Source organism: Scylla paramamosain, chromosome 35, assembly GCF_035594125.1.
Source record: "Scylla paramamosain isolate STU-SP2022 chromosome 35, ASM3559412v1, whole genome shotgun sequence".
In the NCBI taxonomy this organism is placed as follows: domain Eukaryota; kingdom Metazoa; phylum Arthropoda; class Malacostraca; order Decapoda; family Portunidae; genus Scylla; species Scylla paramamosain.
In genome coordinates this window covers 1,016,468-1,032,500 of record NC_087185.1, presented here as the reverse complement: position 1 = coordinate 1,032,500, position 16,033 = coordinate 1,016,468, and the positions used below count along the sequence as shown (strand labels likewise).

At 50.1% G+C, this 16,033-nt stretch overlaps 1 protein-coding gene across 14 annotated transcripts in view; it reads left to right on the top strand.

The window, feature by feature from the left end:
• LOC135090487 (vinculin-like) overlaps positions 1-16,033 on the top strand; it is a 57,212-nt gene that overhangs the window by 30,347 nt on the left and 10,832 nt on the right. For 5 of the 14 annotated variants that reach the window (XM_063987265.1, XM_063987259.1, XM_063987258.1 and 2 more), the window contains exons 2-16: positions 1,333-1,440; positions 5,239-5,384; positions 5,893-6,088; positions 6,443-6,635; positions 7,722-7,873; positions 7,998-8,186; positions 8,331-8,549; positions 8,716-8,852; positions 8,974-9,104; positions 9,290-9,441; positions 9,572-9,749; positions 9,889-10,086; positions 10,265-10,356; positions 12,027-12,126; positions 12,578-12,604. In XM_063987265.1, coding sequence (XP_063843335.1) covers positions 1,333-1,440; positions 5,239-5,384; positions 5,893-6,088; positions 6,443-6,635; positions 7,722-7,873; positions 7,998-8,186; positions 8,331-8,549; positions 8,716-8,852; positions 8,974-9,104; positions 9,290-9,441; positions 9,572-9,749; positions 9,889-10,086; positions 10,265-10,356; positions 12,027-12,126; positions 12,578-12,604 — 2,218 coding nt within the window. Of the gene's footprint in view, positions 1-1,332; positions 1,441-5,238; positions 5,385-5,892; positions 6,089-6,442; positions 6,636-7,721; positions 7,874-7,997; positions 8,187-8,330; positions 8,550-8,715; positions 8,853-8,973; positions 9,105-9,289; positions 9,442-9,571; positions 9,750-9,888; positions 10,087-10,264; positions 10,357-12,026; positions 12,127-12,577; positions 12,605-13,193; positions 13,335-15,696; positions 15,724-16,033 lie in introns of all 14 variants that reach the window. The other 9 variants (XM_063987269.1, XM_063987268.1, XM_063987266.1 and 6 more) reach the window with 3 other exon arrangements.

Here is a 16,033-nt window from a genome sequence, read left to right as displayed (position 1 = left end):
CGATTAATTTTCCTTCTCTTACTCTCTTTCCTTCATTTTCCTTCCCTAGATCATCAGTTTTCCTTATTGTTACTCTTCTCTGCTTTCTCCTCGTTATTTCCCTTTCCCAGGTCATCACTTTTCCTTCCTTTACTTTCTTTACCTTCAGTCCCTCCCTTCCTCATTCCCTCGCCTCGGCCTCTCTCGTTCCTGCCTCGCCACTCACCCATGTAGTGTACATTCTAAAGAGCGCTGGTCATTACTACCGTGTGTTTGGTTCCTGTGGCGTGTGTGGAAAGTTTATTAATATTTCTTGCTTTATTGGACTCTCTCTCTCTCTCTCTCTCTCTCTCTCTCTCTCTCTCTCTCTCTCTCTCTCTCTCTCTCTCTCTCTCTCTCTCTCTCATTCTGTTTGCGAATGTTCAATTTTAAAACATTTTCACGTGAAGGGAGTTTGCGACAGATAAAATACAGGGTGGAGAGAATGCCTGGCAGCGCTCTCACTCTTCCCTCTCTCTCTCTTTCTCTCTCTCTCTCTCTCTCTCTCTCTCTCTCTCTCTCTCTCTCTCTCTCTCTCTCTCTCTCTCTCTCTCTCTCTCTCTCTCTCATGACCTTCCAGAAAATATTTAAAGATACACTGGAATACCCAACAAACACAGGACAGCAGTGGTGTTGGTATTGGTGGTGGTGTTGGTGGTAGTAGTGGTGGTGGTGGTACAGGCGACGCGGCCACGGGGATGCAAATTATTCGCTAATTCCGCGCAATACGAGGGTCGCGCGCCGCCATTCCCGCGCGCTTATTAATTCCGTGGGAGCGAGAGTGAACTACGGATTCTATTGCCTTCTTCTGAGTGGTGGTGGTGGTGGTGGTGGTGGTGGTGGAAGTTTGCGTGTTTCCGTGTGACTTAGTGTGGTCGTTGGTCGTGTGTTACTGTGTCGTTCTTGTCGTGGCTGAGTGAGGGTGGTAGTTATTGTTATTGCTGCTGCTGCTGCTGCTGCTGTTTGTTGTTATTCCTGCTGCTGCTGCTGCTGTTGATGCGGTGTGCTGCTGTTTCGGTCTTTGCAATGATGTGCCGCGGCTGAAAAAAAAATAGCAATAATGATTAAAATGTTTGGGTGTTCAGGAGGGAAAGAGTGCGCTGTTGTACATAAGCTGTGTTGTGTTGTTAGGTTATGATTAATGCTGTTTAATTTCACAGTTGATTCCTTCATTGTGCTGATCTTGTTTTATAAGTTTTATAAGGTTGTTTCAATCATACACAATTTTTTTTTTTTTTTTTTTTTGTGTGTGTGTTTGTGAGAGAGAGGGAGAGAGAGAGAGAGAGAGTAGTAAAGGTGTGTTGATTCCCGCAGGTGTCGCGGCTGGTGATCCTGCACGAGGAGGCCGAGGATGGCAACGCGATGCCCGACCTGGAGAAGCCTGTCATGGCAGTGTCCAAGGCTGTCGTCAACCTGGTCAAGGTGAGTCACGGCGCCGCGCGTCACGCGCCGCTCACACACGTGCTGCGGGGACTGTCCTGCAGCACACCACCACGCCGTGGACTGGGGTTGTTGTTTTGCCCTTACCTTCATCACTGTGTTGTTTCATTACAGAAAGTAAAATTTGTTTGTTACGTGTGAGAGTTTTAGCGACGACGTAAGGATGGGCAGCGCGGGGACACTGACAGGGGGACAGACAGACAGACAGACAGACAGACACGTATTCCTGCACACTCATCCAGGCGATGGAGGGACAGACAGATAGACAGACAGACAGACAGACAGACAGACAGACAGACACGTACTCCTGCATATTCATCCAGGCAATGGAGGGACAGACAGACAGACACGTATTCCTGCATATTCATCCAGGCGATGGAGGGACAGACAGACAGACACTAAGCAGATCAGCACCACCGCAGGAGCTGCGGGCGTGCAGTTCTGAGGTGACCCTGACCTGCCTCACCTGACGCGGCGACGCGACCACCGGAACCACCCGCCGCACCAGGCACACACACACACACACACACACACACACACACACACACACACACACACACACACACACACACACACACACACACACACACACGTACAGTTCGGGGGATGGGGATTTGATAAAGAGACAGACGGACAGAGCAGACGGCCACTGCACTTGGCCTGACAGGCGCCTCACCTCATTGGCTGCCTGCCTCAGTAAAACCAAAGCGCGGCGTGACAGCGGCGGGATAAATATAGGCGTGCTGCTGCTGCTGCTGATGCTGCCGCGGTGCTCGCCGCCCTGCTGTCAGGCAGCACGGCGAGGGCGCGGGTCGTTATGGCAGCGAGGTGCGCCCCTCACGCCCTCACGCCTCCACGCCCTCAAGCCCTGGCCCGGCAGCAGGAGCGGCGCCGCGGCGTGTTGCTGACTTGCCCGGCACGGCACTGCCTGCCCCCTGCCAGGATCTGGCCCTGAGGGAGGCAGGCGAGGGAATCTTCCCGAGAAGCTGGTGGGGGAAGCGGCGGCGTCTGCCCCGTCATTGTTGTCTGAGGGCGGGGCGCCAAGCCTGCCCGCCGTCCCGCAGGCCGCGGGAGCCGGGGCGTGGAGCCACAAGCCGGGTGAGACCGCCGCCACCCTCCGCTGCTCTCACCTTCCTCTGCGGCGTGAAGGAAGCCGCGGTGCCCACACTGGCCCGGCGCGGTATTGACGGCTAGGCGCGCTGGCAGGAAGGGGGCGTGGCGAGCGGCGGCGACAGCAGCAGCAGCAGCAGCAGCAGCGGTGGCGGCGGCAGGACAGAGCCCGCCAGACATTGGGGAGGAGGGGAGGGGGAGGGACAGCCACGTGGACATTCCCTGGCGAGGCATCCACGCAGCGAGGTGGGGCGCTTCTATCTTGCCTTATCAAGGCCCGGCGCCCCGCTGCTCGCGTGAAGGGACCGTGGGTGGCGGACCCTGACACCTTCACTCTCACAGGGAAGGCGGCACTGTCACAGGGCGCCGGGTGGCCTTTGTTGGCCCCCTGGAGGCTGCCGCCACAGGCCGGGGCAGTGATGTACAAGCCGCCCCGCGCTGCCGGCCTGCCTGCGTCAAGAGAATTGAGTCACTTCCTCGTGAGGCGGACAGACGGCTGCTGCTCTTATTGATGTGCAGGAAGCCTGAGATGGCCGTGCCGGGGCTGACACTCATGTGCACCAGACTGAACACTGAACAGACAGGGGAGGGAGGGACAAACTGACTGCAACACACACACAGATTGAGGGAGTCACGGGAGCGGGGCACCCCCTGGGGTGCGGGAGGAATGAAACAAGGAAGGAAGGAGAGGAGGCCACTCGATCGACAGGGTGTAAAGTGAGTTACCGGGTGAAGCCTTCCTCCCCTGCCTCTCCCTGCCTCCCCGCCCCGCCCCGCCTCGCCTCCAGTGCGGTTGTCGTAAACATTTCACTCTGGAGAGAAAACAGCGGAAATTACGACACGTCACACTATCATCAGCTGGGAGAGAGAGAGAGAGAGAGAGAGAGAGAGAGAGAGAGGGAGAGAGAGAGCGACCTTTTCCTTTATCTAATTATATATATATATGTTATGTAATTCAGTGGACTGGGTTGGTGGTTCAGTGAAGACAGTGCTATGTGAGGGGAGGAGTAGAGCAATGCTGCGGGAGGCTGAGGGGAGAAGGGAGATGAAGGAGGAGGAAAAGTGAGAAATGAAAGGAGAACAGTGGGTTGGAGTAGTATGTATGTATGTGCAGGAGGAGGAGGAGGAGGAAAAGTATTACAGCTATGAAAGGGGAAGGACATCGCGTAGGAGTGGTGTTCATCTGCAGGAGGTGGAGGAGGAGGGGATGTCATGGGTGTGAGAGGGAAAGGAGGAGGAGAAGGCAGGCGGTACCCAGACCGTTGCCTCCCTCTACTCCTCTCTGCTCCCCTCTGTCTCACCTCCGCTCCCCTCTCTGCTCCCTCTGTACCCCTCAGCTCCCATCTGCTCCACCTTTGTTCCTCTCTGCCTCTCCCTCCTCCTCTCAGCCCACCTATGTTCTCTCCCTTTCTCCTCCCTGCCCGTGTCTCTCAGCTGGGTGGGTGAGGCGGGCACCTTGCGGGTATAAATAGCTGCTGTCTCGTTATCCGTCACCCAGCCTGCCAACTCGGCCTGCTGGGTGTAGGTCGTTGGTCGTAGAGTGTGGTGGTGGTGTGCTTAGGTGCTGTAGTGGTTGTAGCAGTAGTAGTAGTAGTGGTGGTGGTGGTAGTGGTCATGAAGATAATTTGTTAGATTAGGTGTAGCATTAGTAGCAGTAGTAGTTGCAGTGATAGTTGTTGTGGTTATGATCATGAAGAAAATGTAAGGTACAGAGGTACAGTTTTGTATATTTTTTTCATAGCAAAAAATGAATAAAATAAATACTATTGACTTGTGTATATTGTGTAATTATAATGCCTGACACAATTCCATATCTTTCCTTCCCAGTCTAACTTTCCATTTATGTGGCTTAAGGAATCCCTGTCTATTTATATCCCCTGTCTACACAAACACCACCTTGTTACACTCAGCACCTTAGCCTGTTTCTGCCTCCCTGCCTTCCCTTCCCATGCCCTGCCAACCACCTTCCTAATCCAAGAGTTAACCAGTATTCCCAGTCTTTCATTACTCTCACTGGTTCACTCTGGAACTCTCTGCCTGATTCTGTATTTCCTCCTGCTTGTGACACAATATTTAAAGACACTTGTAATTTTAGATATTCTTTTTATGGATCTTCATTAGGCCTTTTTTTCTCTCTCTTTTCTTGCTGTGTTTTTGTTACCCTTGGCTAGAATCCATCTTACATTAAAAGATCTTGGTTGGCAGTGGAGCACCTGTCCATACATATTCTGTCTTTATTAACACCATCCTCTCACTCATTTCATTTTACTCCAGTTCTTGTCTCCCTGTGTCTGCCTCCCCCTCATCTTCTGGCTATACAAATTCCCTGTCTCTGTTACCACCATCCTCACACTCAGCCATTACAGTTCACCCCAGTTCTTGTCCCCTTGTGTCCCTGTATCCTGCCCTGATCTGTTTGTACAAACTCCCTCTCTCCTTCAACATCATCCCCATACTCAACCATTGCATGTCATTTTACCACAGTTCTTTGCTCCTGTTCTTCCTCTGACATGTCTATGCACTCCTGTTCTCCTCCTGATCCATCCATTCAAACTCTCTAACACCATCCCCACACTCTCAACTGTTACATTTTACCATTTCTTCACTTCAGTTTGTGTCCTTCCTATGTCCCCGTGTGTCCTCCCTCTGACCACTGCCTGCATCCCCCAGGTGGGCCGGGAGACCATCAACAGCAGCGATGACCCCATCCTGAAGCAGGACATGCCAGCAGCCCTGCATCGGGTGGAGAGCGCTTCAAAGCTGCTGGAGGAGGCATCGTCCCTGCTCAAGGCCGACCCTTACTCCCAGCCAGCAAGGTCTGGGGTGGCAACACTGCTGGAGAGAGAGAGAGAGAGAGAGAGAGAGAGAGAGAGAGAGAGAGAGAGAGAGAGAGAGAGAGAGAGAGAGAGAGAGAGAGAGACTACAGGAATATGAGACTGATTTAAGAGGTAGATAGATAAAGGTGTACACACAGACAATAAATAGATTGATGGATGGATTGACAGGTATAAGGATTGCTGACAGACAAAGCTTGTTTTTAATTGTAGTCATGTAATGGTAATGCAATATTCTATGGATGTTTATTATTAGCTGTCCATGTAATTCCTGCCATGTAGACACTGGTGATGCTTACATCTGACACATTTATTATCCTGGATCACAGTCAATCAATTTATAGATTTCTTTTGATTGTAATGATATGAACACTTAACACTAAATTATCTCATCACCAATAGGGATCAGTTTTCATCGTGTTTTTGTTGGTAATTATGGGTGAAGTGTTTGTGTGTGCTGTGAGTGTGAGTGTTGCGGCCTGTGTTGCAGGAAGAAGCTGATAGAGGGGGCACGAGGCATCCTGCAGGGCACCTCGGCGCTGCTGCTGTGCTTTGACGAGTCCGAGGTGAGGAAGATCATCCGGGAGTGCAAGAAGGTCCTGGACTACCTGGCAGTGGCCGAGGTCATCGAGACCATGGAGGACCTGGTGCAGTTCGTCAAGGACTTGTCTCCCTGCTTGACTCGGGTGAGCCACTCGCTGGAGCATTTCACTTGCTGTTGTGCAGTGCTTATAAGTGGCTTCCTCATAACATGCCTATTCTATTTGTGTGTCAGGATGTGTTGAAACTATAAATTTTTAGTACTTTGCTTCATATTTTGGTAACACAAGTCATACCAACATTCATGTTGTTGCCACAACAGCTTTGCTAACTCTCTTACTTCATTGTTACTGCATTACACAACACATTTTTGGGAAAACAAAAATTTAGGAAATCTTTCCATATGATATCCTGCATGTGTAAAGGCTTGCCAGCACAGGTGTTGTGGTGTGGGGTGGCCTGCCACAGGTGTGTGACCCACTCCCCCTCCACACACACAGGTGTCGCGGGATGTGGATGCACGGCAGCAGGAGCTGACGCACCAGGTGCACCGGGAGATCCTGATGCGCTGCCTGGAGGGAGTCAAGACGCTCTCTCCCATCCTTATCTGTTCCATGAAGATATTCATCCAGATCTTCCACCAGGGAGGCAAAGGCATCGCCGAGGCCGCCGAGAACAGGAACTACCTCACAGGTATGCACGGCTCACTTGTCTGTGACCCTGGCTCACAGTACTGTGTGTGTATTTACCTAGTTGCCTAGTTGTATTTACCTAGTTGTGCTTTATGGGAAAAGAGGTATGCTCGTGCTGTCCCATCTCCATATCTTTTAATATCCAACTTAGCCTTGAATCGATGTATACTTTCTGCATTTACTATCTCATCCAGACTGTTCCATACATCAATACTTCTATATGGGAAACTATACTTTTTGACATCTCTTTTACAAGCACTCCTCTTCAACCTCTTTCCATATCCTCTAGTGTCCTGTGTATCCCAGACTATTAAGTCACTTCGGTCCACCTCCTCTACTCCCTCATATGCTTTATATATTGCAGTCAAGTCTCCCCTTTCTCTCCTCTTTTCCAATGTTGGTAGATGTATCCTTTCCAGTCTTTCTTCATATGACAAGTCCCTGATACTTGGTACCATCTTCGTAGCTGCTCTCTGAACTCTTTCCAACTTCTTTATATCCTTTTTCTTGTATGGCGACCACACTACTGCTGTATATTCTAGTCTAGGTCTTATCAGTGACACGATCATCTTCCTGACCATCTCTTCATCCATATATGCAAAGGCCTGCCTTATTCTTCTCAACAAGTTATAGGTTTCTCCTGTAATTTTGCTAATGTGTCTCTCCGGGGTCAGGTTCCCAGTCACTGTAACACCGAGATCCTTTTCCTCTTCTGCTCCACTCAACCTTACACCATTCAACACATAATTTCCTTTTACTCTTCTTGTACTTTTTTCCAAATTCTATTAATTTACACTTCTTTAAATTAAATTCCATTTCCCATCTATAACTCCACTCTGATATCTTGTTCAGGTCTTCTTGTAACGTTCCACAGTCCTCTGCACTCTCAACTTTCTTGTGTGTGTGTGTGTACATGATGCTCAGGTCAAGTAGTGACCAGTGCAGCAGTGTGTTTTGCCATTTTGAGGACACTTGGTGTGTGTGTGGTGCCTGAATGGACAAATCATGAGTGGTGCACACCAGTGTTCACCGGGCAGTGTGTGGTACAGTGCAGGGCAGCAGGCTCAGTGCTCACATGTCTTTGCAGGGAGGATGACGGACGAGATCAACGAGATCATCCGAGTGCTGCAGCTCACCACCTACGATGAGGAGGAGTGGGATGCTGACAACCTGACTGTCATGAAGAAAGCCCTCAACGCCATCGACGGCAAGGCGCAGGCTGCCCACGACTGGCTGCAGGTGGGCAGTGGCTGCACTCTGATCCAGAGGAACTTTCCTTCTGGCTTGCTTGCCTTGAATTCTGCACATTGTGTTTAATTTGATTGCTTGTATCCAGTGATCACTAAGGGACAACTGTCTGCAGGACCCCACAGCACTGCGGGGAGGCATTGGGGAGAAGTCCCTGCGGCAGATCCTGGCCCAGGCGGACAGGGTGGCTGACAGGTCACTGCCAACGGACCGCGATGTCATCAGGAAACTCTCGGGAGACATCTCCTCCATGACCGATGCCTTGTGTGAGCTGAGGCAGGACGGCAAGGGAGCCACACCTCAGGTAACGGGAGTTTGGTTGTTCTACCTGAATTTTACTGTTCACTGTGCCTTACACTGCTAGTCTACTCTGTGGAGCACTGTGTGGCCTGTGAGGCTCACTGTCCACTGGTGCACTGCCCCTCAATACAGCATTGCTTCCCTGCAGGGCCAGAGCCTGTCCCGCAGCATTGGGGAGAAGCTGAACGAACTGAGCGGCGCCATCTCTCGCGCAGTGAACAACGTGGAGCGCAGCGGCGTGCAGCAGCCAGCACACACGGTGGCAGGACGGCTGGAGCAGGCGCAACGCTGGCTTAACAACCCCTCCATGGATGACAAGGGCCTGGGCCAGCAGGCCATCGGCCTCATCGTGGAGGAGGGCAAGAAGGTAGGCTGAGGCTGACATGGTCTGCACACTGACGTGTCTAGGTGTGTGCCTCTTTGGTATTACAGGAAAGTTATGCACACAGTTTGCAAGCTTCACATATCACCAGTGATGTCTTATTGATGAAGTTGTCACTCGTCTGTTGCCACTCACTGGTGACTTCCCACAGGTTGCGTCGGGGCTGACCGGCCCAGCAAAGTCTGGCATCCTTGCACTGTGTGAGGAGGTGGACAGCCTCTCCCAGCAGCTGTCTGAGATGTGCCGCCGTGGCCAGGGAGAGACACCCCAGGCACAGGCGGTAGCCAGGTGGGGCTTGACAAGGCTCGCTGGATGCCATTCAGAGAAATATCAAGTAAATTGTCAAGTAACATGACATCTGTTTAGAATAGTCTGGTATGTTCGGTAAACTGTGAGTCTGAATTTTCAGGGCACTGTCCTCTAAACTGAAGGAGCTGAAGGACAAGATCCAGACGGCTGTGGTGGACAGAGTTGTGGAGGACTTTGTGGACATCACCACACCCCTCAAGCAGTTTACCGATGCAGCACTGGCGCCCGAGGGTGAGCACGGACCTGCTGGGTCAAGGCTTTGTCTTGGGTTTGCTTACAGAAAATTGAAAAATGATCTTCATATGTGAAAAAAATTTATTTTAAGCCATTATTCTTCATTGACTGCTCCAAAATAAAAATAGAATGTTATTGGAAGAAAGTTAGATGTTAATTCCTGCATTGCACTATGTCTGCAGGCACACCAGGCAGGGAGCAGACCTTTGAGAACAAGGCAAACAACCTCGCCAACTTCAGCAACCGCGCTGCCAAGACGGCACTCATGGTTGCTGCGGGAAGCTCCGGCAGTAACAAGAAGCTGACTGAGGCTCTGCTGGCATCTGCTGGACAGGTAGTGTTGTGGCATGTTCTCTGCTGGATTACAGGGGTGATTGTTGCTTGTTGATGAGATGGCACTGCAGAATGAGGCACCAGATAAGTGTTGACTGCTGTGTGAATGTGTGTGTGTATGTGACCTGCAGGTGGAGAGCCTCACGCCTCAGCTGGTTGCCGCCGGCCGCATCCGCATGACGTACCCGACCAACAAGGCAGCCGACGAGCACTTTGAGAACCTGCGCCGCCAGTACGCTGAGAGCATCCAGAAAGTGAGGGACCTGGCTGACGAGGCGACCGACTCGGCAGCATTCATAAAGGCTTCAGGTAATGAGGCATAAGGAAGCTCCCTTTCCTAATCTGACTGTTGTATCCCTGATCTGACTGTTGTATCCCTGATCTGACTGTTGTATCCCTGATCTGACTGTTGTGTCCCTGATTTGACCGCTGCCCCCTACCCTAACAGAGGACCTGATCAAGAAGCACACGGCTGCCTGTGAGGCGTCCATACAGAACCATGAGCCACAGGCCATGGTGGACAACACCAGCGCCATTGCCCGCCTGGCCAACCGTGTATTGATGGTGGCCAAGCAGGAGGCTGACAACTCTGAGGACCCAAGCTTTGTAGCCAAGGTCAACGCTGCCTCAGACCAGGTGCAAGTGGGTGAGTGAATACGTGTCTTGCCTACAGAGTGAGAGGGGGAGAGAGGTACTGGTCTTCCTCTCACTGATGGTGTTCCTTGTCAGGTCATGATAGCTTCTTTTTGCCTAACAGTCAACATAGAGTGAATCTGTCCCCTCCTTAGAGGTGAGTTAGGTCATGACTTCTCTCCCGCCGGCAGCTGTGACGCCCATGGTGCAGAACGCCAAGGACGTGGCCATGAACCCTGACGACCAGCGTGCCATTGGCAGGTGGCGGCAGTCCAACCACGCTGTGAGTGTGCCTCTCTTTGTGTGTGTGTGTGTGTGTGTGTGTGTGTGTGTGTGTGTGTGTGTGTGTGTGTGTGTGTGTGTGTGTTGTGTGTGTGTGTGTGTGTGTGTGTGTGTGTGTGTGTGTGTGTGTGTGTGTGTGTGTGTGTGTGTGTGTGTGTGTGTGTGTGTGTGTAATCACCCTAAGTCCCACTCTCCATTTCATTGTGCTATATAGATTGTGAATTCAGAATGCTTGCTTTGAGACCTTTGAATCCTGTGTTATCTTTCAGTCATAGCTATGAATGTGGAAAACATTAATGACGAGTTGCAGCAGAGACAGATCTGACTGAGGTCATGTAAGGGAATGTGCACCAGGAAAGGAACACCTCATTACAAAACACAGAGTACCAAGCTAGGCTGACAAGTTACAGTATTGGTTACATGACTTTTTGTAAACATTTGTCCTACATTTAGGAATAAATTGATTAGCAGTTCTTGAAATGGATTTGCAGGCTCCCCAGCCAAGTGTTTGTTTTGAACACTCTCAGAAAGGCCGCCCACCTGTCACATCAGTGAGTGCCTCCTGTTGAGTTTGACTCGTTGCCTTCCCTGTCCACCGCTGCCGTCACTGCACGGCCACACCCACTTTTTACTACACATATTTTCTGTAGTCATTGAGTCACCATGTTTGTTGTATATAAGTACACATGTACCCAGAGTCTTCTTTTTGCACCAGATGTGGACAAGAGAAAGTGTCTTGTCCGTCCCTCCCCAGACTGTAGCCACCCACACCGCCACTCCTCCCACCACATTGGGAAGGCTATCCTAGCTTTCTGTTGGTAGACATTGATGTCATTTTTCACCTATCATACCTCTTAATCATTGTACATTAATGCAGATTGGAAGGAGATGAATACCAAAATTTTTGTAGCCGTCAGCACCAAGTACAGTGTTTCACAGACCCGCCAAGGTCTGCTTGTTGTCTTGCACCTTGTAAAGACCTTGCATGCCCTTGTACTGTAGGGTCATGAATGTTAGTGTTTAAGGAACCTCAAGTTTGGTACTAAGGTTGTGTTCACAGGCAGCCTGGCAGTGGTGAGTGTGTCCTGTGCACAGCAGGAAGGTAGGATTGAGTGCCTGGCAAGGAAGAAGTTGTTTGGGCAGGGCTTTGTGTATACCCTGGCAGAGCTACAAGGTACACATCCAAGCCACTGAGTTGTTACCTCTTTACCTGACATGGCAGGAGAAAAGGCAGTCTTATTCTGTGTGTGTGTGTGTGTGTGTGTGTGTGTGTGTAATCAAGTGTTAGGTGTTCAATCAGTGTCACCACTGTTCATCATTATCCGGTGTGAGGTGTGAGGGGGAAGGCTGGAAGGATCCTGACACATCCCTGGTGGTGGTATCACATGGCTCCTGTGTGTGTGTGTGTGTGTGTGTGTGTGTGTGTGTGTGTGTGTGTGTGTGTGTGTGTGTGTGTCTTTGAATGATCAAGTGTCAGGTGCTGAGTCAGTCACTGTTACCACTCTCTGTCTGGAATGAGGTGTGAGGCAGTGCTGGCAGGGTGCCAACACATTCCTGGTGTGATCAGGTATTGGTGTTGGGTGTTGAGTGAATCACTGTTATCATCATTTTTCATCAGTGTCTGTAGTGTGACAGTGTTGGCATCCCCTAACACACTCCTGGTTCCCACAGCTGCTGAGTGCAGTGGGCGAGGTGCGACGAGCAGTGATGGTGTATCCCGATGAGCCAGCCATCCCGCCCCCGCCCGACATGTCCTCCCTCACCCTCAATGGTAAGGTGGCATTGGTGGTGGCACTTCCAGCAGGGTAGTCTAGCGGCATCACCAGCAGGGTAGACTAGCGGCATCACCAGCAGGGTAGACTAGTGCTTCCTCACTGATCAGACCAGTGCATTGATAGTATCAGCATTGATAGCACTGGGTGGAGGTGTGTTCCTCATTTCTTACAGGTTTTACTTCATGCTGACTTTGTTCATTTATCAATTTACTGACATTTTGTGTTTATTTATTGACATTAAAGTGGAGGTACTAAGGTAGATATTGTGATAATTGACATAATAGCTTCAACTTTCACTTGAGAAATGTTTAGGTAAATGGATAGCTCATATAATTAGAGGCAGAATATTTGCATGTCAGTTATTACTCTTGACTTACACCCTTCCAAGATTAGCTTCCCCTTTCTCCGCCAGACAAAATAGTAATACTGAACCACATTTTTTTCAAGCGCCACATTATTTTTTGGATGAGACAGGTAAGCCACCGTGTCTGACTGTAGTGCTAAGTGAGGGTTCCTGTGTGGGGTGTGTGGCGGGTGGCGGGCTTCGAGCCGGCTTGCTGTATAGCTCATTTTAGTGTGGCCTGCAGGAACTTAGCGCCAGTACAAATTACCTTACTGTGATTACCTCATGTTGTGGGAGGAGACACAAGTGTGGGACTCCATTGGCTTAGGATCTGATGGAGTGTTTGTTGCTGGTGTTTGTTGCAATTCACGTCAGGTGTGTGTGTCAGGAAGAGTGTGTGGGAGGAGTGAGTGGCCCCAGCACAGAGGGATGTTTTGTGTGTGTGTGTGTGTGTGTGTGTGTGTGTGTACGTGAAAGATGAGAGGAGTGAGAGCCGCCTGGCACAGAGTGGTGTCTGGTGTGTTTGTGAGAGGTAAGAGGAGTGAGAGCCACCTGGCACAGAGTGGTGTCTAGTGTGTGTGTGTAAGAGGTGAGAGGAGTGAGAGCCACCCAGCACAGAGTGTTGTCTAGTGTGTGTGTGTGTGTGTGTAAGAGGTGAGAGGAGTGAGGGCCACCCGGCACAGAGTGGTGTCTAGTATGTGTGTGCCTTCACCCTCACAGCGGCCCCTGCCCGTCCACCGCCTCCTCCTCAAATCGACCTAGATGATGACATTTTTAAAGTGGACTTTATGAAAATCTTTGGGGAGCCGGAGAGAGCGCTGACCCCCTCGCAGTACCAGGGCATCCACTTGCCCGACAGAGGTAGAGTCAGTGCACCGCCTGGCCGGGAGTGGCTGGCACAGTTTGCTCAGTGACCCTGTGTGGAGGTGTAGGGTGTGGAGTTATTGTAATCCAACATTTAAAATACCAAGCCTGGCACTGATAAGCACGGGGACGCGTGGTGTCACGTCGTGTGAACTCAGTCTTGGAAGTTTGCCTCAGTAATCCTTAGTGTGGACCTTCCCCGGCTCAATACCCTCTTGTAGCAAGGAGAAATTGAGCCAGTGGAGACCCTACACCTGTGTGAAGAGTGAAGTCACAGTCCCTTGAGATTCAGAGATTCAGTGCCCCGGGCGAGGCAATCAGACGTGCAACTCCTTGGCTTTGGCAGTACAGTGAGGCAAAGTGAGCCTGTGGTGGGGCAGACACACCCGCACTCTGAGGGCCAGAGCACCTGTGTTCCGCATGGATTGTGTGTGACGTGCTGCGGTGTTGGAGCCTAAAGGGGTCGGGATGACGCGTGCTTGCCTCACTGGCACATGAGTAGTGTTCAGTCCAAACCCGTGCACCAGATTGGTTGTTGTTGCGCCTCACAGCCCGAGTCTCGGCCCCTTCCCAGCACTGCCGTCCCCGCAGTGCTGGTGTTGGTTCACTGTCAAGGCTGAAGTGATGCGTGTGTCACCATAACCCACAGTCTGTGTCTGCCCTTGATGGACGTGAAGTGGCCCCTGTGTTGCTATTAAAAGCCTTGTTAAATGGTGAATCTGAGTGGTTGTGTCAGTGTTTTATGTGGTCACTAAATACTCCAGTACTATGCAAGTCTCAGTTAAAGGAGTGTGGATTAACGGCTTTGTGGCATTCTCTTTTAAATTTACTAATCCTCTTTTGTCTTAGTCTTTGGTAACTCAAAGTTGCTTTTCAGAACATCTTCCTTTGTAGTCTTGGAGAGTGTCATTAATATCAGAATTGTGCAAACACTGCTGTAGAAGATGTACCCACTGAGAGCGTGTTGCCTGTCTGGCAGCAGCTCTTTGCACAGACCAGCATTAGAGGTCGCAGAGAGGCGTGCGTTGTGATGAGTGTTTGTTTTGCACGGTGATCCTGTAGGAGCCTCCCACTTCCGTGGAACTCTGCTCACTGAGTAGCACAGTACTACGTAATGTTCAAAATAAAGCTTCACTTCACCACATGTTTTGCAGTACATGTCACAGTATTGTTGAGTGAGTTGTGGTAGAGGAGCTTATACCAGCATTGTGTTGAGTAAAGGCTTATACAAGCACTGTGTTGAGTAAAGAGTACCTTAGAGAGATGACAGACTAGCGGCAGGTAGGCAGTGTGCACCCTGTACTAGTGTTGTGTGGCTGTGTAGTGCGCTCTCAGATGAGGGAACTCATCCTGTCCAGAGAGGTGCCCCTGTTAGTCTAGTGAGCCGTGTGGTAGGCCATACTGAGCCTCCCACATTCTGGGACGACTCGGCACAATGGCCGTTATAAATATATGAAGCTAATGCTGACTCAATGTTGTTGTCATTGATTGTCCTTGCTTTTCAGTTCAAATAACTCTCTTGTTTCCATTATTTTAAACAAGGATCAATTATTTTATTTTCCCCATTCTGTCAACACCTTTCCACAAAAGTGGTCTTTCCTCTTAACATTTATTGATATTGCTTTGATAAACTGAGAAACTGAGGAAACACCTCAGCTCTCCTGTGAACACAATGATCCTGGTGTCTTGGCCACCACAGCCAGCACACTAACACGTCAGGGGAGGGCGGCCTATGTGCACCTCGTGCCAGTGTTGCCAGCACCATGTGTCACTCTTGCAGCCTCTGGACTGCTGACAATCGCACCCCGTCACTACAAGACAACTTTTCACCCGTGGTAGTGATGTCCTTCACCAGGAAGGTTTTGGTGAGGCTTTTCTCAGCACAGTCAGTGCCCTCACTGTTGCATAAGCCAGCAGCTCAAAGCATGGAATACTTTATTTTTGTATTGACTTCCAAAAATATGGATAAAGAAACATGATCATAATAATTTTTTGCACATACAAATAATGATCAAGAGTTTTATATTCAGAGGATAACAGTGAATGAAATTTGTGAGGCACACCCTTCAGAATGTCACTTTGTATTTACACGTGTGAAGAGATTCTTCCAGTAACACTTGGTTGATGGCGGTGGCACGAGGTGATGCAGGAACACACACAATGAGGGATCTGCTTCACGGCAAGCCCCTTAAACAAGAATTAAATTATCTGAAAACTTAATTAAATAGTTTACTAAACACATATAGGTATTAATATTGGCTGTGGCTAAATACATTGCCTGATTAATGCATTTTTCTAAATCTTGTTATAAAAAAGGTTTTCTTTTGAATAAATTGCATTTCAATAATTCTTCCCCAAGCTCCCTATTACTATGGAGATCTGCAAGGTGAGCCACCCCTGTGTAGCATTAGCAGCCTTGCACCGTCCTGGCCAGCAGTGCGCTGCGCCAGGGCGGCGGTGCCCCTCAGGCTCCGGCATGCTGGGTGATGACCGCTCATTGTCTCTTTCAGGAATGAATCTATGCAGCTGAAAACTTAGATCGTCATTATGCAAGACCTTTGGGACGCATTACATGAGGTTTTATTAGTTGTGTGTTTGGCTTTGAGCTTCTCTGTTCTTGGCCGCTGGCATGGACACTTTCTGGTGTACTTTTACCCACGGTTTGCTTTTCAGGTACTTCACCTCTCAGTGCTCGC